General features: G+C 46.7%; 2 protein-coding genes across 4 annotated transcripts in view; one reads left to right on the top strand and one right to left on the bottom strand.

The window, feature by feature from the left end:
• Positions 1 to 5,231, top strand: part of VIL1 (villin 1) — a 102,472-nt gene extending 97,241 nt beyond the window's left edge. For both annotated transcript variants that reach the window (XM_089662593.1, XM_089662594.1), the window contains exons 18-20: positions 420 to 488; positions 1,367 to 1,507; positions 4,925 to 5,231. In XM_089662593.1, coding sequence (XP_089518719.1) covers positions 420 to 488; positions 1,367 to 1,507; positions 4,925 to 5,038 — 324 coding nt within the window. In that variant the 3' untranslated portion in view covers positions 5,039 to 5,231. The remainder of the gene's footprint in view (positions 1 to 419; positions 489 to 1,366; positions 1,508 to 4,924) is intronic.
• An 11,981-nt stretch (positions 5,232 to 17,212) lies between these two features.
• Positions 17,213 to 26,660, bottom strand: part of USP37 (ubiquitin specific peptidase 37) — an 84,634-nt gene continuing 75,186 nt past the window's right edge. For both annotated transcript variants that reach the window (XM_089662590.1, XM_089662591.1), the window contains one exon: positions 17,213 to 25,135. In XM_089662590.1, the coding sequence (XP_089518716.1) occupies positions 25,051 to 25,135 (85 nt within the window). In that variant the 3' untranslated portion in view covers positions 17,213 to 25,050. The remainder of the gene's footprint in view (positions 25,136 to 26,660) is intronic.

Genomic DNA, 26,660 nt, shown 5'->3' with positions numbered 1-26,660 from the left:
AGTTGGACTGCCTATGCAACCTCTGTAGGGTCCAGGTATGGCCTCATGCTACCAGTAGTGACACTGACCCTAGCCAAATGTAAAACAAGTGAAAAACTGTCAGAAAAGATGAGTTGGGAAAAAAATGTCAGTGGCCTCAACCTGTAAAACCATTCCTGTTTTGGGGATTGTCTCATCATTGCCCATCTAGTGCACCTGTTGGTAATTTCATTAACACCAAAGCAGCTGAAACTGATTAACATCCCCCTCTGCTACTTACCTGACAAGATCAATATCCCAGGAGTTTCACTGACTTGATGCTAGACTCTGATTAACAAGTGTTCCTTTAATTTTTTGGAGCAGTGTATGTGAGCACATTCATTCCTCCATCTTGCTAACGTCTGTAAAAAGTCTGATGGTCTTCTCTTTACCACTTACAGAGCACAAAATCTTATGATGAACTGAAAGCTGAGCTGGGCGATGCAGATGCAATTGATGGGGTCTCCTCAGTAAGTACAAGATTTAGAAGTCCATTGTCTGTTTAACTGGAGAGTCAATGCAAGAGCACCAATTCGAAAAATCTAAGCAAAAGATAAAATTCAGGCATCACACAGACTGAGAAAAGATTTACCTGTGTCTGCTTTTTCTTACTGGGTGCTTGGTAAAGTTTTGAACCTTTTTAGACAGTCCACTCAAGAATGAATGTTCGATATAAAAGGAGCTGTGTGGCCTAAGTTATTATTTTACAGGATTTATATATTATTATTATACAGGATTTATATAGCGCCAACACTTTGCTCAGCTCTTTACAATATAACGGGAGACAATACAGCAACAATACAGTTCAATACAAGAGGGATAGGAGGGCCCTGATCCTGGGAGCTTACAATCTAGGAGGGAGTTAGCCTCATAATTCTTATGTCTTTGATCTACCAAGAGAAGGATCCCCTGCCAATATGAGCAAATCATTTACTGCCCACCAGGACGTTCTAGGTGTTCAGTCTCCTGTTGCAGCTTTCATAACAAAGAAATAAAACAAAAAGCCTCCAGGGATGGTGAGAATCCCTCATAATGGGCACATAATGTGCAAACGCCTGAAACCCATAATACAGAAATAAAATAAACACCAGCAGAATTGGTGAATGCTCTAATAAAGGCCACATAGTTGTGCCGAGACCTCAAAATTGAATTTCCTGGTACTTTCACTCCAACGTTGGGGTGGACTGATCCTTTAAAACCGAATATACTTATATTTCCCTGGTTCCTGTTTCTATGCAACAGAAGAACGGGATGGCAACCCACCCCTTATGGCTATATTGGAACAAATCATCTAGAATTCGGTTGGGGCTGACAAAATTAGTAGCTCTTGTTTTTCTTCTCATTTCAGGATTTTTCTAATACTGTGCTGGATTCATTCACTGCCCAGACAAACTTGGGCTCTCTTGTTCTCACCACATACCCATCTGACGTCCTGGTAAATAAGGCACCAGACGAGCTGCCACCTGGAGTGGACCCCACCAGGAAAGAGGTAATGAAAGGGCAGTGGACAGACTGGCGGTTTTCTTTGTTGAATGGTACCTATGATATTAAAGTAAATCTGTTTTATGAGAAGTACAGAGGCTGCCGGTGATGATCTCTTCTGTAAATCCTGCTTGCCTGGTGGTCTTGCTAATCCAGTGGCTTTAAACTCCAGGTTTGATTTAACTTCAATTAATTAATTTGGACAAAGCTGGACCAAACAACCGTTTCTTTCAATAACAGGCATGCCTGCTGGAAGCACTGTATGAAGTGTATGTAGCATACAGGGGCGGACTGACAACTCACGGGGCCCCCAGGCATTAGGAAATCATGGGGTCCCTGTGTCCTTGCCCACACCCAAAAAAAACTACCAGGGGTATCCCATGGGGCCCCCTACTGACCCCCGGGCAGTGCCCGAATGGTCAGTCCGCTCTTGGTAGCATAGACTACATACAATATGCAGCTATATCTTCTGGCAGAAGGATGGGGATTTCCTGTTGGGTTCCTTGAGCATAATCAAGTCTGGTTGAGCACTACTCAGCCATTCAGAGGAAGCTTTGTATTTTGTGAATGAGTACGAGGCTTCCTCTGAATGGTGGGCAGGTGACCTCACAATTTCCACCTTAGCCAATCAAATCCATCCACCACTAGGAGCACCTCTTCCCCCTAGAACAGGGGTGTCAAACTGGCAGCCCTCCAGCTGTTTGCAAAACTACAAGTCCCATCATGCCCCTGCCTTTGGGAGTCACGCTTATAACTGTCAATCTTGCAATGTCTCATGGGAACAGCTGGAGGGCCACCAGTTTGACACCCATGCCCTAGAAAGTGCACAAGACCCAAGACTGGAGCCACTGGCCTCGGCTGGAAGTGGATACCTATTCACACTAGCATCCAAACAGTAAATGGATCCCCTGAGGTCCAGTACGCCACAACCAGTACTAACCCTCACTAGGTACTGAAGGGGAAGGGAGAACAGGTCACCACCTACCAGCACCAAGGAAGAATACTGTGGTCTATAGCCAGAAAAGAAAGGGGATCCTCCAGAAGTGAACCTGGTTCCCAGTCTTCTTCATGAACTTCCACAGGATACAGTCCTCCTCTCCAGATTTAGGTTTATAAAAGGTTCCAAGACTACGCATCTACACTGGATTGAGGAAACACACAAAGCTAAAGCGTGTGCCTGGAGGACCGCCATTTAAATCCTAATCTAGCAATGTGTTTCCTGTCCTGGGGGAGAAGCTTCATAACTCATAGGTCATCGGGAAAGATGTAAATACTTACATCTTCTCACTCTGCTCAGTTTCGGTCATATTATTCCCATGTCAGAGCACTCCAATAATGGCTATGTAAGCCTGGAGCAGTGACGTCACCCATAGGCTTCAATGGCCCATCCGTTGTCAGCACTGCCTCCTCTCCCCTGCAGCAACATTGGCTGATACATGGGAACCAAGTCACAAACCGGGCCGAAGGGACCTGAAAAAGGTAAAGGATATACTGTACATCTTTCTAACATTTTAGTTAGGATAAGTGTTAGGAGGGGGCGGGGACCATTTCAAACCTGGAGCTCAGCTTTAATTGTTTAAGTCAATGACCAGGAAGAAGTATGCAGATTTGTTTTCTGACTTAGTGTATCTACAATTTCTTTTTAATTTTAGATTGGTTAGAGAAGGGTTAAAATCCATTTTTTTTGGACTGTGTTCCTTTCCAGAGATTTCCCTTTACTTTCTATATTGTAAATACAGCATGAAATAAGACGAAATCTCTTCAAAGTATGGCAAATCCCCACTTGAGGCAGGAACAGATGTCCCCATTAGAAGATTTGCCCCATTCCTATTCTGCTGACAACAATATTTTCCTCCCTTTCACTGCCAGTGACATCCTGGGGTGTATTTACCAAAAAGCAAACAAGGCATTTGCCTAGGGCGGCATTTTTCAGGGGGGGGGGGGCAGCACTGCCCCTTGAGGAAAGGATGGAAGAAGGGACACACGGCATGGGGACCTGGTAGGTTCCGAGAGAGGCTGCGGGTTTCATGACGATGTATGCACAGCTCGACTCTCGTTCCTGGGGATGGTCGGAGCTGTGAAGTTGAATGTCTCTCTTTCTCTTGCCATGGGGGATGGTGGCTGGTGTTTGGGGGGCAGTGGTAGTGGAAGGCTTAGGTGGAGGGCAGGAGTATTCTTGGTCCATGTCAGGCTCTGTGTGGGGGGGGGGGCGCCAATTTTTGTGTTGCCTAGGGCAGCACAAAACCTAAATACACCACTGGTGACATTGATCACCAGTAAAAAAAATAAAGTAACAAAGGGTCCCTCAATCCTGGCCCACCCCCCGTGAATGAGTACAAGGTACCCCCATACTCATTCACTAAATAAAAGTGTCAAACATAAATAAAAACAGAGAAAGCTTTTGACAAGTCCTTTATTGAAAAAACAAAACTAACAAACCCAAATATAATGCCCCTCAAAGTAAATCCAGCGTCAATCTCGAACAGCGCTATTGATGACCTGAATTAAAAAAAAAAAAAAAAAGCTTGAGATCTGATGCTTCACTTCGTAGCTGCCACTAACTAATCCAAGGGGGAGGGGGGCCACCCAGTGACATTACCAGGTAACCCCACCCCCTTGTGACATTATTAACCCAGCATCAACCTGAAGGGCCTGGCATGGATTCAGGGGGGACCCCTCCCCCAGTTTGGTTTTTTTTTGGTTTCTTTTTTTAATGCCAGAATTCCTCTGTTTACAGTCAGCTGTTAATGGGGAATCCCACTGGCAGCTGAAGGGTCATCTGTTAAGGACACAGGCAGTCACCTGCTCCTTAACAACCCACTTCTCACTGCTAAACGCCACCACAAAAACTGAAAAAAACCCACTAATATTAATGTTTTTATCCATCTTTTTTCTTGTTTTTTTTTTATTATTATTTATTTTTTTTAAGCTCCTAGTGTGTGTGGAGCCTAAAGCATTATGCCCCAGGGCCATCACTCTCATCTCTGCCCTTCTTAAGGGCCTATTTGTAGTGGATTTCCCTCCCTGTCATACTTCACGGTACAGGCTGCATTTTATTTGTCATATTCATCAAACGCAGGCCATGGTGTAGTGATTGGAGCAGAGGCTGGGTGTATGGCTGCCAGGTCAGGAGATCAGGTTCTTCACATTCTTCCCCCAAATATCCATTTTTATTATGCATAGTTTGCTTTGCTGGAAGCACCTAGAGCACAGTGCATGTTGTAAAGCACATCCTTGTGCGTTTTATTTTTGTTGTTTTTGTTTTGAAAACCAGCGGCATGCTGCTGTATGAAAGGACCCCCTACTAAGCCAATGGCCAGGAATAAATATGCAGATTCTGACTTTACTGGCTGTATATCTCGATTTTAGGTCAAAGACTCAATAGATAAAGACAAGGTGCCTAAACTTTGGTTCTCTCTTTCAGGACTATCTCTCCAATGAGGATTTTGAAAGAATATTTGGAATGTCCATTTCTGAGTTCAAGGCGTTACCTGAATGGAAAAGGCAAAATATCAAGAAAGTTAATGGACTCTTCTGATCAAACCATGGCGTTTAACTTTTTGTGTTTTTTTTTTTTAAATAATTTCTGCTCCATCTACTACCTACAATGGGAACAATCAGTCTACAGAATCGGTCCTCCAGAGCCAGGCTTATTAGAATGTACACAGATAAATGTGAAGAATTTATACAGAAAACAAATAAAAATTGTATTGTTCAAAAAAAAAAAAAAAGTCCACATATTGATAGCAAAAATGGTCTTTCACGGTCTGGTTTGAGCATAAAGCCTATGCCCAAGAAACATTTAAGTTTACCCTCCAAACTTTCCTCTTCCCTTTCTAGATCATACCGCAATATTTTTTTTTCACCTTGTTTCTGTATAGAGAACATTTTTGTACTCACTGTAAAATCATTTCATTGGAGTCCACTGGAGGACACAGGGAGTCCACTGGAGGACACAGGGAGTCCACTGGAGGACACAGGGAGTCCACTGGAGGACACAGGGAGTCCACTGGAGGACACAGGGAGTCCACTGGAGGACACAGGGAGTCCACTGGAGGACACAGGGAGTCCACTGGAGGACACAGGGAGTCCACTGGAGGACACAGGGAGTCCACTGGAGGACACAGGGAGTCCACTGGAGGACACAGGGAGTCCACTGGAGGACACAGGGAGTCCACTGGAGGACACAGGGAGTCCACTGGAGGACACAGGGAGTCCACTGGAGGACACAGGGAGTCCACTGGAGGACACAGGGAGTCCACTGGAGGACACAGGGAGTCCACTGGAGGACACAGGGAGCCCACTGGAGGACACAGGGAGCCCACTGGAGGACACAGGGAGCCCACTGGAGGACACAGGGAGCCCACTGGAGGACACAGGGAGCCCACTGGAGGACACAGGGAGCCCACTGGAGGACACAGGGAGCCCACTGGAGGACACAGGGAGCCCACTGGAGGACACAGGGAGTCCACATAGAGTTTTTAAAGTATACTGCCACATACAGAAGGCTTGGACACAAAAAAAAAAACCTCCAAAAAACCAAGACCAAAGCAAAAACAAAAAACCCACTGTAGGTCAATACAGTATAATCCTTTGCTATTACCAAAGGTTACTAGTTTTGTAGCAAAGCAGTAGTGAGTGCATGACCATGAACAGAGGGGTAGGACCAGTGTTCCTCAATGGACTCCAAGGAAAAGATGTTATGGAAAGTACAAGAATCCCGTTTTCTTTATGATCAACAAAGTCTTTAACCTTCGGGACAACCAAAAGTAGCCCACCTGAGGAGTAGGAAACACTGCAAACAATTGCAAAACAGACTCAAGAAAAACAAAACCAGAGAACTGGAGACTGCTTGCAAGTAAAAGAGCCACCTGAAGGACCTAATGCTGAAAACTGGCACCAAATAAGGTCAAAACATCCACCTGGAAGAACTTAGAGACCACAGAAGACCAGCTGAAAGCCTTTCAAATCTGGGAAATCGTTGCTTGATGCCAAAAAGACCAAGAACCGCTCACAGATATAGTAGAATGCACCTTGATAGAAAACGAGGGTGCAACTCAATCCCTGAGACCATAAGTTTGAATGACGGTCTGTTTAAGCCACGTGTCAAAACACAAGGCCCGCACACAGGGCTTTTTTTTTTTCCAGCTGGAACTTGGCAGTGCTCCATTCCGCCACCTCCGGCTCTCACCCTCCGCTCCCTTCTCACTTGTATGCACAGCAGCCTTCTGTGTGCACAAGGACAGCTTTCCTCTCAGCGGCTCTTACAGACCCCTACCTGCCCTGTATGCACTCACGGCGGGGACAGATGCTGACCAAAGATCTCCCTGCAAGTGAGAGAGAGGCAGAGACATCAACACTGCTGGGAGGTAGTAGAGCCAGTCCGGGTGGGTGAAAGGCAAGGAAGCTTTTGGTGAAGGGGGGGGGGGAGTTGAGATGATGGCTGTGGAGGGAGAGGTACAGAGATCAGAGCCAAGGAGGAGGGGTGAATGAGAACTAAACCTTGTACTCTGTATGTAGAGCACTCCTCAACTCTGTACACAACACACCCCCGAGCCAGAGCTCGGGGGTGTGCTGTGTACAGAGTGCAGAGCTGGGGTGTGTGCTGTGTACAGAGTGCAGAGCTCGGGTGTGTGCTGTGTACAGAGTGCAGAGCTCGGGTGTGTGCTGTGTACAGAGTGCAGAGCTCGGGTGTGTGCTGTGTACAGAGTGCAGAGCTCGGGTGTGTGCTGTGTACAGAGTGCAGAGCTCGGGTGTGTGCTGTGTACAGAGTGCAGAGCTCGGGTGTGTGCTGTGTGTAGAGTGCAGAGCTCGGGTGTGTGCTGTGTAGAGTGCAGAGCTCGGGTGTGTGCTGTGTAGAGTGCAGAGCTCGGGTGTGTGCTGTGTAGAGTGCAGAGCTCGGGTGTGTGCTGTGTAGAGAGTGCAGAGCTCGGGTGTGTGCTGTGTACAGAGTGCAGAGCTCGGGTGTGTGCTGTGTACAGAGTGCAGAGCTCGGGTGTGTGCTGTGTACAGAGTGCAGAGCTCGGGTGTGTGCTGTGTACAGAGTGCAGAGCTCGGGTGTGTGCTGTGTGCAGAGTGCAGAGCTCGGGTGTGTGCTGTGTGTAGAGTGCAGAGCTCGGGTGTGTGCTGTGTGCAGAGTGCAGAGCTCGGGTGTGTGCTGTGTAGAGTGCAGAGCTCGGGTGTGTGCTGTGTAGAGTGCAGAGCTCGGAGGTGTGCTGTGTAGAGAGTGCACTCTGTACACAGCACACACCCGAGCTCTGCACTCTGTACACAGCACACACCCGAGCTCTGCACTCTGTACACAGCACACACCCGAGCTCTGCACTCTGCACACAGCACACACCCGAGCTCTGCACTCTGCACACAGCACACACCCGAGCTCTGCACTCTGCACACAGCACACACCCGAGCTCTGCACTCTGCACACAGCACACACCCGAGCTCTGCACTCTGCACACAGCACACACCCGAGCTCTGCACTCTGCACACAGCACACACCCGAGCTCTGCACTCTGTACACAGCACACACCCGAGCTCTGCACTCTGTACACAGCACACACCCGAGCTCTGCACTCTGTACACAGCACACACCCGAGCTCTGCACTCTGTACACAGCACACACCCGAGCTCTGCACTCTGTACACAGCACACAGCACACACCTGAGCTCTGCACACAGCACACACCTGAGCTCTGTACACAGCACACCCCTAAACCCTGCACTATGAATGCCGCATACTCCAGAACTCTGCACTCTCTACGTACTACACTCCTGAATTCTGCATACATAGTCCTACAGATACAAGTGGTCCTTTGTGGGCAACTATAATGCTGATGCAGCCCTTTGTGGGCAACCATATTGCTGATGCGGCCCATGATAAAACGGAGTATGACACCCATGGTATAAGGCCACCTAGAGATGGTGAGACAAGCATCCACAGGGTCCCAAAAAACAGTGCCTTAGAGACTCTCACGGCCAAATCCATATCCAGACAAGACAATGGAGGAAAATTTAATTTTGCTGAACCTGAGCTGGACAAAGGGATAGGACAACAATGTTCTGGTTTAGGTGAAAGGCTGAAAGTTGAGCCTCACCACCACCTTGTCCTTATGCAAGATCAAAAACTACAAGATAAGGACGAAAGCCTTGCAGAAGTCAAGGCTACAAGGAAAGCCACCTTGTGTTTGGGCGAGAGTAGATAAGCATGTCTCCACTGGGTTCAAACGCAGATTCCACCGAGTCACAGCAAAACAAACAGGGGGAGTTAAATGAGAGACTCCCTGTACTTAATGCATGAGAGGCCAACAGCCTCTAAAACAAGACAGAAAGGGCACAAACCTGATAGTGTTTAGAGCCGAACACTGGTCCAGACTCAGCTCCAGGATGGAAACGTTTCCTTGCGCAAAAAACTCCTAGGGGTGAAGCCCTGACATGCACACCAAATAAATAATGGCTTCCATTCCCAATGATTGCGGAAGAAGCCTCCTAGCTATTACCATCATAGAATTCACAGTATTCAAGAGATGCTCTTGTCTTAAAACCTGGGCTTCTACAGCCATGCTTTGGCAGACATTTAGCCCCAGACCTTGCAGGTGGAATAGGGAGCCAAGCACAGGGGTCTCAACATTGAGCGCAGGGTTGTGGAGAAATGAAAAGCATATCTTTTAACAGATAAAGAGGGGAAAGACTTTGCGGTACGATCCTTAGGTTTCTTCCACTGAGGACGATGGATACTCTTACCAACAGTAACATCCTTGATAAGGGTATCAGGGGTAGATTTGAGGAGACAACCCTGGAAGAGACAGCCCTCGAAGGGACAACCCTCGAAGAGACAACCCTCGAAGAGACAACCCTCGAAGAGACAACCCTCGAAGAGACAACCCTCGAAGAGACAACCCTCGAAGAGACAACCCTCGAAGAGACAACCCTCGAAGAGACAACCCTCGAAGAGACAACCCTCGAAGATCAGTTGCAGGTTCCACAGTCCAGCACTTTATCCAAAGTATCGTACCCATGTGTACTGAAAAGAGACCCATGCAAGAGATAAGCTGGGAGGCCTCCGACAGACTGTCACGAATGAAATTTAAAGCTACAGCCATTTGCTCCATGCAATATATAAGCAAGGGCTCAACCACTGCAGTAGAAACATCTACTAAGTAATTTTGACAAGTCAGCCACGGTTTGGCAGATTAAAGCAGAGCTTCTGTCTCCGGTGAAAGAGAAAAAAAAAAAAACAGTTCAGCAGCTACACAATTTTAGAAAAGAGCCACTCAACTGTCCTGCGATGCGGTGGTGTCCTCACCTCGAGCCGGGTTCACCGGCCATCCTGTGTCCCTGGCACCGGACATCTCAAGTGTGGGCACCCGGCTGTGACACCCGGCTGTGTGGCTTCACAACCGGGTGCTAGCAGCGCTGCACCTTGTGAATGGCCCTGCAGTCTTCTGCGACCTGTCACAAGTCCCAGGAGACTACGTTGGCAGAGAAATCCCGCTTCTGATTGCCTAGAAAATGGAACCTGTCAAAATTGAGTACCCGCTCCCCAAAGTTGCCAATCCTTAATGGGGAGCGAGCGACAAGAACTTCCCCTTTTGGGTGGAGCTCCGCTTTAAAGTCACAGAATGTAGGAAGGTTGGGAGGTAGTGGATCAAGGCCTGCTAGTGAGAACAGAGCTCCAAAGAGGGCTTCTAATGGTTTACAGGTTGCCTCCTCTAATGGCACGATGGTTGTGTTATTAAGGAGGGACCCTGTCAGATCCACAGTGAGGGGGACAAATACATTCACAGATGGGTACAAGACTAAAACACTTGAGGGTATGAACAGCGTGTCAAGGTGTCTCCACATGCTATAGAGAAAGAAGGAATTGGAAAAGTGCAAACTCAAGTTTAGAGACAGCAATGGTAAAAGCAATAGACTGATCCTTTCATTTCAGAGTAGTACACGCCACATCAAAACAATCTGAAAGTGTCTCTTACCTTGGAAGTCAAAGCAGTGGATTGCAGCTCTTCAGGCAAGGACTAGAGAAACTCAGAATTTGCCTCAGTGTCTGAGGGCTCAGAAGCCACCAAGGCTGCAGATATATAAAATACATAAGCTGCAGAAAGGTGCCAGAACACTTTTGAGGCTTCGCTGGAGATGTTCTGTACAAAGGTGTACAGAACGCCCCCCCAAAAACGTCATTTCCTGCTTGTTTGATTGGCTTACTGGATTTCCAAGTCTGCATGAAGATACAAGACAGATTTTTGGCGCGTTTGTTGGAGCCCAACCTCTGTAGCTGTAGGATAAAGGTGCCAGATGGATATCAGGGATGGATGGATGGATGGGAGCAGTAACACTGAGGCAGCTCTTCTTAGAGTGGAAGCAAGGCTCTAATGCAGTAACAAGAAAAAGAGAGGAAGGCGCCTTTAAGTGCAGTATTGACAATTTATTCAGTAAACAATGGAAAAATTGCATTTACAAGATAAAAAGTTAAAAAGACTCATCGTGTGGTAATTAGATCCAGGTGGGACACCCAGCCGTCCAGCAGCATACTGTCTATAGGATCAGGAAGTAGAGTCCAGGATGTGCCTGTGCATCAAAAATGAAGCTTGGAGAGCAGAGTCAGATGTAGCAGGTGAAGGGGGCGGTAATACATTTCGGAGCATGTTCAATAGGCTCCTTCTTCAGACCCTGAAGGATGTAGCAGGTGAAGGGGGCGGTAATGCATTTCGGAGCATGCTCAATAGGCTCCTTCTTCAGACCCTGAAGGATGTAGCAGGTGAAGGGGGCGGTAATGCATTTCGGAGCATGCTCAATAGGCTCCTTCTTCAGACCCTGAAGAAGGGTCTGAAGAAGGAGCCTATTAGCATGCTCTGAAATGCATTACCGCCCCCTTCACCTGCTACATCCGATTCTGCTCTCCTAGCTTCATTTTTGATGCACAGGCACCATCCTGGGCTCCACTTCCTGAGCCTACAGGCATAGTTTGCTGCTGGACGGCTGGATGTCCCACCTGGATCTAATTACCACATGATGAGTCTTTTTAACCAATTATCTTGTAAGTGCAAATTTTCCATTGTTTACTGAATAAATTGTCAATACTGAACTTAGAGGCGCCTTCCTCTCTTTTTCTTCTTAAGACAGATTTAGATGCACTTGACTAAAAAAACTGAGCCCGGGTTCACACTGATGCGATGTGGAATTTGCAGCAGTTTATTCCGCACCGCATCACAATCACATCCAGTTCACGCTGCGGGTGTGCATGTTAAGTTACCACCCCAAAATCGGTTTGCAAAACTTTGTTATCCTATGTGTCCATCCCCAGCGTGTTATCCCCGGCGTGTTATCCCACGCGCCCATCCCCGGCGTGTTATCCCACGCGCCCATCCCCGGCGTGTTATCCCACGCGCCCATCCCCGGCGTGTTATCCCACGCGCCCATCCCCGGCGTGTTATCCCACGCGCCCATCCCCGGCGTGTTATCCCGTGTGTCCATCCCCGGCGTGTTATCCCGTGTGTCCATCCCCGGCGTGTTATCCTATGTGTCCATCCCCGGCGTGTTATCCTATGTGTCCATCCCCGGCGTGTTATCCTATGTGTCCATCCCCGGCGTGTTATCCTATGTGTCCATCCCCGGCGTGTTATCCTATGTGTCCATCCCCGGCGTGTTATCCTATGTGTCCATCCCCGGCGTGTTATCCTATGTGTCCATCCCCGGCGTGTTATCCTATGTTTCCATCCCCGGCGTGTTATCCTATGTGTCCATCCCCGGCATGTTATCCTATGTGTCCATCCCCAGCATGTTATCCTATGTGTCCATGCACACACTGTAAACAATGTTTTTTGCCCGGGACATTTTTTGGCTGGAAAAAAACCCAGAACTAGTGGGTGTCTAGAGGAGTTTTCTAGCTGTATGAACACTCGAATATTGAAAAATGTGGTAAAACAGTGTTTTTGACCTTTTTTCACAAAAAACTTTTTTTGGGGGGTAAAAAAATGCAAATGTAAAAAACCGCGGCAAAACACTAATAAAAAAACGCTGAAAAGCTCCCGTTTTTAACGTGACTTTACACAGCGAACGTTACCAGCGTTATTAAAACGTCCCGTGTGCATGGCATGGAGAAGGATTAGAACCCGTGTCAAATTTTTATTGCAGCCTGTGTCCCCGATACATTCACCCTATTTGTCCTGTTTACTGTGATCATCGAAAGCAAAACAAAATCCCAAATTTTGAGTTGACCCCAGAAAATTAAGAGGGGAGATCTTCCAATGGGGACACTAGTTCCGGTGACCTCACTTAGCAGAGATTTACTCACTTCCTGTTTTGGCTATGGGATAGGAAGTGAAGGTAAATCCCCCCCCCCCCCCCCCCCCCAAAAAAAAGAAAAAAAATCAACAGTTGTAACTCATTTACTCTATCCGAAATGAAAAAAACAAAAGAAAAAAAAAAGTTTTGCTTATAGTTCTGCTTTAAAGTTGAAAAACAACAGGCTGTCAGAATCACCAGATGGAAATACAGTGTGGGGGGGGGGGGAGCCTAAAAGAAAAAAAATGAATGAAGTCACCACATCTAGGAATCATCAGAGAGCTGTAATTTAAAGTGGTTGTAAACCCTCACATGTAACCCAGTGGAGTGCCTGGTCTCAGGTGATACACAGAAATTAAACAAATCCTCCTACATAAGTTGTACCTGTTTATGTGCAGTCTTCTCTTCTTTACATCTGTTTAAAGCGCACAATTTATAAAGCTTGTTTGAGTTTTCAGAAAACGGGGTGGAGAGCTGAACTTAAACTCTGGAGAGCTCAGTGAGGGAAAGGGACACACCACCCCCTTAACACAGCACGCAGGAACAGAGCTGAAGCTGTCAATCACAGGCTGTGTGCTGGAGGTCCCACCCGTCACCCTTTTACCTCTTGGTGTCAGGAATCCTTGTCAGAAGTGACTCGTGCAGATAGAGGAATGAAGTATTGGACAGAAATGACACTTAGTGCTGTGGGTCTGTAAACACTATAGAGCAGGGGTGTCAAACTAGCAGCCCTCCAGCTGTTGCAAAACTACAAGTCCCATCATGCCTCTGCCTTTGGGAGTCATGCTTATAACTGTCAATCTTGCAATGCTTCATGGGACTTGTAGTTTGGTAACAGCTGGAGGGCCGCCCGTTTGACACCTCTGATCTAGATGACTCCCATTCTGGTGATTCCTATTGCTCTGGACTGTCCCAAGGATTGTGGTCATACCTATGCTTGACACCTGTGCTATAAAGGGATATGCTTTGTTCATATTTCATGTCTGAGGTTCGCAACCACTTTAATACATTTTTCTTTTGGTGTTTAATGCCACTTTAAGGCTCAGAGTATGAGGCGATATCTCAAGGACCAAAAAACAAAGACAGTTGGTAGCAGGTGAAGTTCAGGTGGACAGAGTAAAGCTGCCCATAGATGGCACGCATCTCAGCTGGTTCAGCAGGGACTGGCCAAGCTTCAAACCATCGATGGGCAGACTGATTGTACCCAATTCAATTGTTGTGTGACTTGGGTTCAACCAGCCTGTTGGATTTTTCATGCGATTATTGCCAGCAGCTATAGTTCTTAGTGGTCGGTAGTGGCTTAGTGGTTAGCACGTCTGCCTTGCAGTAATTGGGTCATGGGTTCCATTCCCGACCATGGCACCTCCTGCATGGAGTTTGCATGTTCTCCCTGTGCTTGTGTGAGTTTCCTCCAGGTACTCTGGTTTCCTCTACACTCCAAACACATGCTGGTAGGTTAATTGGCTCCTGTCTAAATTGTCCTAGTTTCATCCCTGGCCATGCGGGATCTCCTGCATGGTGGGGGTTGGGGAAAGACCTGGCAACCTACCCTGTAAAATAATTGCTAAGAGAATTCATGGAAAAAGTCGCTTACGAGTGACAGTCCGTGCAATCGCCAAGGGTTGGATACGACTGAACAGATAGTTCTTCGTTATAATCATTGTGTTCTCCCAGCAGGGATGGCTTCCCTCAACCCACTGGGATTCCCCCTATTTACACTGACTGGGGGAATCGAGCGATATTCTTTCCTGCAACTGGGAGAACACAATAGTTCTGTGGGAGGGATTCCCCCTATTTACACTGATTGGGGGAATCGAGCGATATTCTTTCCTGCAACTGGGAGAACACAATAGTTCCGTGGGAGGGATTCCCCCTATTTACACTGATTGGGGGAATCGAGCGATATTCTTTCCTGCAACCCATGGTCTATAGCCAGCGTTACTGTAGGTGGGCACCAGGAACAACGCTAAGACTGAAATGCCATGTGGCTCACGGTAAGCAGGACCAGCAGAGGAGCGATGCTCCCTGGATGCTGCATGGCAGGATAGGGCGCAATACTTCGCCAGGCAGACGATGCTGGTGCTCAATACCACAGTTATCCCCTTCTGCAGTGGAAATCAGAGACTTCTTAAACACCCTGCAACCCATGTACTCCGGGTATCTTTGGCCCAGCCAATCTTCAGAGACAAGGCAAGCGCTGAGGCATTGGCAGCAGCTCTGTACCTTGGAGGCGCTCGCGGGTAACTTTTTACCATAACAGAGCCTGGAAAGTGCCCTGCATGGAACCCAATGTCCAAAAATCACTTCCGGAGTAACCCCACAATGTCCAGTGCAGCAGGGCAAGGGCATGGCACTCCAAAAGCTAGGCTGAGGATAGCAGCGAGGTCTAGCTGCAATGTAAAGTCTTGATTAACCACTTACCAACGAGTGGCATTGCTGGACTTCAAGCGGTTGTACCGGAATGATGCCTGCAACTGCAGACATCACCCCAGTATTGTTGGGTGGGCTCTCTTGTAAAAGCAATCCTTCTCCACCCCCTCCCTCTCACGGCTCTACCATCTCACCAGATGGCCGGACAGTCCAAGCCGGGATTGACTCTCCGCTATAGTACCCCAGAAGCAATGACCTGACATCACTTCCGGTTTACCTGTCATGTCAACGGCGCAATTTTTAAAAATATAAAAGCAAAAAAAAACAAAAAAAACAATCTTGGTGTTATGAATGCTTTTAAAGCGGAGTTCCAGCTGAAAAAAAAAAAAAGTCAGCAGCTACAAAAACTGTAGCTGCTGACCATTAAAATACAGCCGCTTACCTGTCCCTCGGTCCCGCAACATCCTCACCACGGCTGGTTTCACCGGATGTCTTCTCTCCCCGGTGCCGGCATCTTCAGTGTGGGCACCCGGCTGTGACAGCTTGCGGCTTCACAGCCGGGTACCCACTGCACATGTGCGAGTAGCGCTGCACTTTGTGAATGGCCCCGTAGTCTTCTGGGACCTGTCACATGTCCCACAAGACTATGGGGAAGGAGGACAATAGTCTAGGCGATCGCAGCGGCAGTGGGAGTGGGTACGTGCTCCCCAAAGGTGCCAATCCTTAATGCGGAGTGGGTGACAAAGCATTAAAACGGAACTTCCCCTTTTGGGTGAAACTCCGCTTTAAAGATCAGAGCGGGGATTTGGGGTCTTATAGACCTCGGATTGTGTTATAAAGAGTATGGGCAGCACAGTGGCTAAATGATTAGCATTTCCGCCTGGCAGTACTCGGGTCGTTGGTTTGAATCCCAACCATGGCACCACCTGCCTGGAGTTTGCATGTTCTCCCTGTGCCTGCGTGGGTTTCCTCCGGGTACTCTGGTTTCCTCCCACACGCCAAAGACATGCTGGTAGGTTAACTAGCTACTGTCTAAATTGGCCCCAGTATCTGTATCTATGAATATAAGTTAGGGACCTTAGATTGTACACCCCTTGAGGGCTAGGGACTGATGTGAATGTAATATATATATATATAGCACTGCGTAAATTGACAGCACTATACAAGTACCTGAAATAAATAAATACCTGTCACACACCTTTTGCTGTAACAAGGATGTTTACATTCCTTGTGACAGCAATAAAAATGATCAAAGAGAAAAAAACAAAAGCAAGAGTAAAAAACAAAACAAAAACAAAATGTAGAAAGACACGTCACCCCCCCCCCCCCCCCCGTGCACAAAAGCGACCGGGCGCATTGGTCCTGCATCTACTCTGTAAATCTAAAGTGGTAACCTGTAAAAGGCTTTTAAAGAATAACAGTGTGATGAACAGTGCCCCATGGGCCACAATGCGGAGACCATTATTATTATACAGGATTTATATAGCGCCAACAGTTTGCTCAGCACTTTACAATATAAAGGGAGACAATACAGCAACAATACAAGAGGGATAGGAGGGCCCTGATCCTTGGAGCTTACAATCTAGGAGGGAGGGGCTAGTGGTACAAAAAGTAGTAACTGTGGGGGATGGACTGGTAGGAGGAATGGAAGATTCCATTATTAGCTGAGGGCAGGATAGGCTTCCCTGAAGAGATCGGTTTTCAGAGATCGCCTAAAAGTGAGCAGAGTAGGTGATAGTCTGATAAATTGGGGTAGAGAATTCTAGAGGATGGGGGAAGCTCTGGAGAAGTCCTGGAGACGAGCATGGGAGGAGGAGACAAGGGAGCTAGAGAGCAGGAGGTTGTGAGAGGAGCAGAGAGTACGGTTTGGGTGACCATTGTTCTAATCGGTTTCCTTTACGTCCAGCTTTTACAACTGTATAGGACAACTGAGAAAAATGAGTGCATAGACACATCTAGTCGTCGTTTTGAGCGTAATTCCTTTGCCTAATTAGTAGAGCTTGCTATAAATGCAAATGTACTGCCTCTGAATCTCAGCAAAAACAAAAACAGCAGATGCAGTGCATTGTTGAACCGTTTTATAATTCTGTTTCTTACAGAAAAAAAAAAAAGAAAGACATCATAAAAACAAAGCCTAAAACAGTTAAATATGATATAATATGTACATCAAATTCAAAATACACCTCATTCAAAAATGAAACCCAAAGAAAGAACATAACCCACATTTTTAACAAATTGCTTTGCGGAAGATTGAAGCTGCTACATGAACAAGCCAAAAGGAAAAACAAAAATTTCTCAGCCTGGCAGACGACGGACAATGCTAAAGTAGCATACTGAATGTATCCCTGCTAGAGAAACTCATGAACCATCACACAAACAACCAACAGAATCTGTAAAAACTATGAGAAATGGAGCACACAACTTCTAAAGAACTGAAAAGCATGAAGAATGGCCAGAAATATGAAGTACAAACGGGCAAATATAGATAGAAAGGGTTAAAAAAAAGTCACCTTTGTGACCCCAAGATTGATGATTGTCAATAACGTCTGGCTGACATGTAGCTGCCACTTCGGGGTTTATAGAATGAAATAATCAGCCAGGATTTATATTTTATTAAGTTAGGGCAGACTTACAGCTACAGAGGGACTACACATCCTCCGTGACTGGTGGCAAAACATACCAGGCCTTGTAGTCCCTTATTAGCGGTAGGACTGCAATAAGGCCTCGTTCACACCATACGGGCGCAAAAACTGATGGGAACTGACAGGCAGATTTCACTTGCACGTATCAGTTTACAGTTTTCATGCACGCCTCAATGAGTTTTATATATGTTGCAGATTCCTGCGTTGAAAGAAAAAAAAAAAAAAACTGCACGTGATACCCGATACCAGTGTTGTAGTGTGAACAGGGCACATAGGCAATATTCAGCCAGGATTTATATTTTAAGTTAGGGCAGGCTTACAGCTACAGAGGGACTACACATCCTCCGTAAACTGGTGGCAAAACATACCAGGCCTTGTAGTCCCTTATTAGCTGTAGGACTGCAATAAGGCCTCGTTCACACCATACGGGCACAAAAACTGATGGGAACTGACAGGCAGATTTCACTTGCACATATCAGTTTACAGTTTTCATGCACGCCTCAATGAGTTTTATATATGTTGCAGATTCCTGCGTTGAAAGAAAGAAAAAAAAAAAAAATTGCACGTGATAACCAGTGTTGTAGTGTGAACAGGGCACAAAGGCAACAATTGATTTTGTTGTGCCAAAGCAGAAAAACGGACATCTCTGCACCATGGAGTGAACGGGGCACAAAAGCCCACATGCCCTGTTGGCACCCAATTCAGTTTGGATTCACATGCACCTGTACTCCATTTTTAAAAGTAAAAATCTTGCCCTAGAGCAGATACCTTAAGATGCCCTGTCTTGTCTTTATTAGCCAGAAATCCTTCCTGTGATCTTCTATGGCGTTTTTTTTTTACTTTTTTACTGGGGCCGGACTTCATGAATACACGGCATCAACTGCCATCCACCCCCCCCCCCCCTTCCCCTGTGAAGTGAGAGTTCACTTACCCAGTGAGAGCTCACTTATTGCCCAGTTGAAATCTCATCTATTTTTCTCTGCCACCAAAAGTTACGACTGAGACAATTTTTCCACTTGGAAATGCCTTACAATATCTGACCTCCTAGAAGAAATATGCTTCTTGCTGTTTCATTTGTGTGCCGAGTCCTTAAAGCGGAGCTCCACCCAAAAGAGGAAGTTCTGCTTTAAAGACTAGTCCCCCACTCCCCATTAAAAATTTGCACCTTTGTGGGGCGGAGGGGGGGGGGAGTGGGTACCCGAATTTGACAGGTACCTACTCCCAGTTGCGCTCCGATCGCCTAGGCCAGGGGTAGGCAACCTGCGGCTCTCTAGCTGTTGTCGAACTACATTTCCCATGAGGCATTGCAAAGATTACAAAACTGACAGTTACAGCTATGACTTGCAGAGACATGATGGAACTTGTAGTCCTGCGGCTCTCAGGTTGCCTACCCCTGGCCTAGGCGATCAGAAGTGAAAGGTGTCCTCCCCACCCGTAGTCTTTTGGGACACGTGACAGGTCCCAGAAGACTACAGGACCATTCAGGAAGAGCAGCAAGTTGTCACAGCCAGGTGCCCACACTGAAGATGTCGGAGCCAGGGAAAGAAGACAGCCGGTAAAATGGGCTGTAGGGGACACACTGCGGGACTGAGGGACAGGTGAGTGTGTTTTTTAAAAGTCAGCAGCTAAAGGTTTTGTAGCTGCTGACTTTTGTTGACAGCGTGGTGCAATTATTGGAATGCAGCCACATATGGACACACTGCACACGAATGCAGCCACATTTGGACACACTGCACAGGAATGCAGCCACATTTGGACACACTGCACAGGAATGCAGCCACATTTGGACACACTGCACAGGAATGCAGCCACATATGGACACACTGCACAGGAATGCAGCCACATATGGACACACTGCACAGGAATGCAGCCACATATGGACACACTGCACAGGAATGCAGCCACATTTGGACACACTGCACAGGAATGCAGCCACATTTGGACACACTGCATAGCTGCTAGAACAGGAAAGAGTAAAGCTGGCCATTCATGGTTGTTTTATTTCATTCAGTCAGGCTGAACAGATTCCCCCATCCACACATTCGTGGAAAACATGGGAATCCTTCCTGCTGCGTCACTGCATTGACAGCGGGAATCCCCTCAGCCATCGGAATACACTGATCAGAGCTGCGGTCGGCTTGTTGGAAAATTTTCCAACAAGCCGGTTCATGAGAAGTTGAATGGGAACAGCCATATATGGATTGAAATTCGATCGGTTGCTGCTGAAAAGGTCTGAATTTCGATACATGCATGGCCAGTTTCAGACAACTGAGGATGCTATATCATGCCGGCCATAGACGGGTCGAAAATTGGCCGATTTTCGCACTGGTAGTGGGTTCATTGGTCGGCCGTTTTTCAGTTTTTTGCAGTTTTTTTGTTATCGGTCATGTTGGAAAATTCGCGGCTGATTTTGAAGATCGGCCGATTTTCCCAGCAATGATGGGCAAATCGGCTGATCATTTTACCGACAAAAGATCCGCGCATGAGCTGTGACCTGCAAGGGACAGAAGTTATGGGGTGAACTTTATGATTTTGTGGGATGATTTTTTTTTTTACCGTTAGTGGTAACGTCGGCCGAACGAACGATTTTTCGTTTTTTCGAAAAATCGGCCGATGTTCGACCCGTTTATGGCTTGCATTATACAACGTCTGACTGCATTTCTATTTCTGTGACTTCAACAGTCTCCGAGGCATGCTTATTGGACAGTTATTGGGGGTTAAAATCCACCATCAACCATTTCACTGTGTAACACCAAATCAGAGAGGGACACCGGACAGGCTTTTCTGGGTTTCCAAGCAATAGCAGAAAATCTCTGGAGTGCCTGCTCTTGAGCAAGACCTTTAAAGTAGAACTATAGGCAACCCCCCCCCCCATTTTGGATAGAGTAAGAGGGTTATAACCCCCGTCAGATTATTTTTGCCATCCGTGTGTCATTGGGAAGATTTACCTTCACCTGTCCATCCGCTAAAACCAGGAAGTGCGAGGACATCCCTCCAAAATTAAAAGGGAATCCCTTGGGGTCCCCACTGGAAGATTTCCCCTCTATTACTGTTCTGGGGGACAACCCAAAATCTGGAATTTTCTTTTACTTTCACTTTCTTTTACTTTTATTTGTTACTATTGAATGTTACAATTGAAAGTGAAATCTTCCTAATGGTGACAGACAGCAATAAAAACCTGAAGTGTTCTAATCCCTCGCCACTCTATCCAAAAGAAAAAGAAAAAAGTTTTTCCTTTAGTTACACTTTAAAAATAGGAGTTTAAAATAAAAGTACAGCTTGACTACAAGGACTATCTGAGGAATTCAACAAAAAGCAGCCACAGATGGGCAAAACCTCTCCCATAGAACGACAAGCAGAGATACAAGAGATGGACCAACTGCCGAACCTTGTCCGGCTCCCGTGGTTAGCAGACAAGAACACCTGAGCTCGATTCATCCAAGCCATACCCCCAACATGTTTTGAGCCCACCCCAGGGCAGGGCGAAACACGTTGAGGGCTTGGCTGAATCAAGCTACATGGTTCGAATTGCAAACAATTTTTCGTCCGAAAATCGAAATGTTGTTCGTTCTGTAATCCGATGGTGCCACCAACGATTTCGAAAATCGATTTGTTTTTCACGAATTTTCCAGCATGCCTGATAAATGAAATGGGTAGGAACCACGAAAATCGCCCGATGCCATTGCCCCACTAACAGAGCGAAAATTGGCCGATTATTCTTAGGTCTGATTTTCGTACGAAAATTGTTAGGAATTCGAACCATGTGTGGCCTGCATAAGGCTGCTTTTTCCTGTTAACCACTCGGGCCAGGCAAGGTGTGCGGCGGCTGGGCTAGCTGATCCTACTTCTACAGAGTGCTTTGGGTCTGGATGAACCTTTCCCCAGCTGTCATCCTCATTGGTCAGCCTCAGGGGCGGACTGACAACTCATGGGGCCCCCAGGCAATAGGAGATCATGGGGCCCGTGTCCTTGCCCAAACTCAAAAAAGCCTATGAAAAAGTTGCCAGGGGCATCTCATGGGGCCCCCTACTGACCCCGGGCCCTCGGGCGGTGCCCGAGTTTCCAAATGGTCAGTCCGCCCATGGTCAGCCTGGGCGGGGGCAACTAAGCATTTATCATGGGTCACAGGCAGTGAGATAGATGCACATTTTTTCCTGAATTGCTGCACCTCTGGGCTCATTGCTCCCGACTCTTTTAAATAATGTATGCAGCATCGGTGAGAAAGGTTTGAGACTGCCTCATACGTAGAAAAAGGCATAAAAAAATAGTGAAAATATTTATAAAATCTCTGCATCAGCTTGTCCATGCTCTGTCGATAAAGCTCATCTCCGGTTATACACTGTTGAAATACATACATGTGAAAAGTTTCACATGCCAAAAGATTCTGTTTAGGCACTCTGATCTCTGCTACACTGCATAGCTAAGCACCTCCTGTCTGCTCATTGGACAGTGAATAAACATCATCCACTCTGTCCAATGGGCAGGGAGGTGACCCGGGTGACACTGGCTATGCAAAGTCCAGAATTTAGTATATCCTTTGGCAAGTGTACAGGTCACGCATGCATTTCTAGTGTGGATTTAGCCTGCTGTCTGGTTTTCTACTTTATCCTTTATGCAGCAATTCAAAGGATAAGTTTAACTTTTTGAAAAATATTACAAATGCACATGTTTTTGCAGAAGAAAAAAAAAATGCTTTTATTATTTGTTTTCCTGACAGAGACTGGATAACATTGCACCAGTGATCAATGGACCAGGGATGCAATGCGAGATTCCTGCAGACAAGCCGGGCAGCTTTCATACAGCTGATTGTTCACAAGCTGCAGGCCTTATGAATGAACTACATGTACGCTCATCAGCGACCTCGCAGTCCATTCGGAACTAAAAGCTGTCAGCCGCAACGTGCATTCGTAGGTAACGGCGTTATTTTTAATTAGTGACAGCGGGCTGGGGAAGCTGTCACAGGGAGGGAGAAGTGACAGCGGGCTGGGGAAGAAGATCCCCCGCTCACTGTTACAGGGAGGGAGAAGTGACAGCGGGCTGGGGGAGAAGATCCCCCGCTCACTGTTACAGGGAGGGAGAAGTGACAGCGGGCTGGGGGAGAAGATCCCCCGCTCACTGTTACAGGAAGAGGGAAGTGACAGCGGGCGGGGGGAGAAGATCCACCACTCACTGTCACAGGGAGGGGGAAGATCCCCCACTCACTGTCACAGGGAAGGGTAAGTGACAGCGGGTTGGGGAAGAAGATCCCCCGCTCACTGTCACAGGGAGGGGTAAGTGACAGCAGGCTGGAGAAGAAGATCCCCCGCTCACTGTCACAGGGAGGGAGAAGTGACAGCGGGCTGGGGGAGAAGATCCCCCGCTCACTGTTACAGGGAGGGAGAAGTGACAGCGGGCTGGGGGAGAAGATCCCCCGCTCACTGTTACAGGAAGAGGGAAGTGACAGCGGGCGGGGGGAGAAGATCCACCACTCACTGTCACAGGGAGGGGGAAGATCCCCCACTCACTGTCACAGGGAAGGGTAAGTGACAGCGGGTTGGGGAAGAAGATCCCCCGCTCACTGTCACAGGGAGGGGTAAGTGACAGCAGGCTGGAGAAGAAGATCCCCCGCTCACTGTCACAGGGAGGGGGAAGTGACAGCGGGCTGGGGAAGAAGATCCCCCGCTCACTGTCACAAGGAGGGGAAAGTGACAGCGGGCTGGAGAAGAAGATCCCCCGCTCATTGTCACAGGGAGGGGGAAGTGACAGCGGGGTGGGGGAGAAGATCCCCGCTCACTGTCACAGGGAGGGGGAAGAGGCTGCAGCTGCAGAACAGTTTACATGTTCCACCCTAAATATGGGTGGGACATGTAACATGTTCCAAAAGGTGTACTTATCCTTTAAATAATCATCAATGGCTGCCAGATGACAGAGCTGGGGAACATGTACAGTAATATTTTATATCAGGAGCGAGACAATATTCTCTTAGAAAAGATTTTTGTTAGCAAAGTTAAGAAAAAACAAAAACAAAAAACACATCTTGCTAGTTGCTGCATTCACAAAGTTTAAGGCTTGCTTCTATAAACTTTCATTGATTCCAACTACCATCTGCTAACACAACTCATTGAAAGATTGAACGAACAGAACATAAACTCGTCCACACAGGCCTTTATGGAAAAAAAAAAATAAAATAAAATAGTAAGGCCTCGATTATTAACATGTTTTCAGCAAGAGCTGTCCCATTCTGCCTCACAGTCACAAATAAAAGGATTCCATAGAGAACTGGAGTCTGAATCTGTCTGGCGGCATTGAGGCAGCAGACAGCGTTCCTACAAAGACACTTTAAAGCTCAACTCCAGGCAAAACTATTTTTTTTAAATTTATTTTGCCTTTGGATAGACTTGGGAAGAATAAATACATATTCACAGTGTCTACTGCTGTCCATGACCCTGCTGGGATGATTTCACCTTGCGTCCTATCCCTGCAAACATAGGACAAGGATTGAGGGGACCAGTTGTCACCGGAAATACAACTGTAAAAATTTGACAAAAGGTTCTACACTTCCAATGTTACCGAAAAAAAAAAAAAGTTGAAGTCAGTCTCTGCACGTGAGGAAATTTCCTCCATTTCCTGTCCTGTCAAGAAGAGGAAATCTTGACAATATAGGGGGGCGGCGGTTCCATCCCTTCCCCACTCCATCCAAATCAATAAAAGAAAAGTTTTGCCTGGACTTGGGTTTTAATCCAACGGGCCCAAAGAGCAGCTTACACTTTAATTCCTACCGTCATCTTATTGCTGTGAACAATCAGAAGAAAAATCATTCATATGTGGATTTGCTGTTAACAGTTCTCCCTATAAATAATACCAAAAAGATAGATTTCTCTCATAGAAATTATTTCTCATCAAAAATGAAAATGATGACTGCCTTCACGCCGGTGCTAGAAAATCTTCAGGGAAGGAAAAGCAACGGGTTTCTGTCAACAAACTGAGCAGCCTGCGCTGACTGCAGCAGTATAGCGTCATGAGGCTGCTTAATGATGCAAGAGTGCTGAAGCCATCCGGACATCCAAATCTTATTGCTGAATGAAGGGGGTCAAGGGTACGTAGACCACTTCTGGCTAAATCAGAGGCAGTTCGCAGATGTGTTATGGCGTCCCAGGTCTTGGAGGTGGCACCCAGCTATAGCAAATGGGGCATCAGAATGAAGAAATGTGCTTTTCTCAAGTCTTTGGGTCAAGTGCGCGACAGATCGCAGTCCAGTGCAAGTGTGCAATTCAGAGGAGTCACAGAGCTCTGGATGACCTGTTCGCTTCAACTGTTGAAACCTGCGACTTTTTCTCCTCTTCAACAAGTTCATCAAAAATGTCTCTGATGGGGAAAAAAAAAAAGAAAATCAGAATAAAATAAAAAACTGTATCTAATTGGAGGAAAACTCCTTGCATCAGTAGTTTGGCTAAACCCTTTATATTAACCCCTTCACACCAGCGCCTCCCGGCCCTTTAAGAGTTTCAGAAGGCGGGAGGTGGGGCGGGGTTTAGGGTCATGTGACCGCCATGACGCACAGTCACATGATCGGGAAAGCTCTCGATCGAAAGAGGAGATTGGGACCTTTCTGTGAGTACCAGACAAGCATGCTGGGAGCGCGCAGGGCGCGCTCTCTCAGTGCATATGTCCTTTTTTATTAGAAAGCTAATGTGCGGTCACTTAGCGTCTAGACTCAGACGCTGGGAGGCCGCACATTTGTGTCCGGCCGGCGTGAAGAGGTTAATGGCTTTGTTGGACATTATGGGGAAGATAAAATAACACTGTATTCAGACTTTGGGGTTGATGCCGATTTACTAAAACTGGAGGGTGCAAAATTTGGTGCAGCTCTGCATAGAAACCAATCAGCTTCCAGTTTTCTTTGTCAAAGCTTAATTGAACAAGCTGAAGTTAGAAACAGTTTGGTTGCCATGTACAGCTGCTCTCCAGTTTTTGTAAATCTACACAGAATATAGCTGGATACTAACATTTATAGGTAAAGTTGATCCAGGGAATACCCGATTGCCTCTCAGGGGATCAGGAAGGATTTTTTTTTCCCTGCAGGAGCAAATTGGATCGTGCTTTGCTGGGTTTTTTTACCTTCCTCTGGATAAACTGTGGGTGCAGGATTATAATTTTTTTTTCTTTAAATGGTTGAACTGGATAGACTTTTGTCTTTTTTCAGCCAGACTAACTATGTACCCCCAAAATCCTGTTATTCTTGGAAGATGCAACAACCTTCCTGGAGAACACATCAGTACAAACTTTCATTGGATTCTCAGGCCTTTTTAAATAATTGGGACAAGTCAACCCTATTACCCCTAATCCAGCATTCAGAACTCCCTGATTTTGCATAGTGTGAAGAAATCCCACCGGCTCAAGGGTTTTCAAGCAAGGTGAGAAGTCTCGGTGTTCAAAAAGTATTTCCACTGCCAGAACAAACTTTTATCACTCACAGGGTAGTCCTGCACAGCCAAACTGTCACAGGCAATGGACTAGCTAGCAATCAGGTTTTGTCACCCTTATGCAGGTCATACATGGGTTGAATTCCAAATTAAATTTTCTTTAGAAAAATCGGAAAGTTTGAGCATTTTGTAATCCGATGTCGCCACCATTGATTTCAAAATTCGACCAACCAAGCCTTTAATTTCATCTCGTGTTGCTACAGAAAAGAATTTTTGAGGCCAATAATTTTCTTTTCTTTCCAGGTCACAGCTCATGCTCTTTTCTTTTTCAATTACATTTCTTGCACGATTCTTCCACCATTGATTAGAAATTTGTCAGTTTTTCCAAAAATTTCCAACATGCATGATCACTCAAATTCGATGGTCACTCAAAAACTGTGGCCCACTAAAGGTGCGAAATTAGAATG

Source organism: Staurois parvus, unplaced genomic scaffold (assembly GCF_062004578.1).
Source record: "Staurois parvus isolate SC_StPar_1 unplaced genomic scaffold, SC_StPar_1.0 ptg001495l, whole genome shotgun sequence".
Lineage (NCBI taxonomy): Eukaryota > Metazoa > Chordata > Amphibia > Anura > Ranidae > Staurois > Staurois parvus.
The sequence above is the reverse complement of the archived record's forward strand: the minus strand, read 5'-3'. Positions and strand labels throughout refer to the sequence as shown.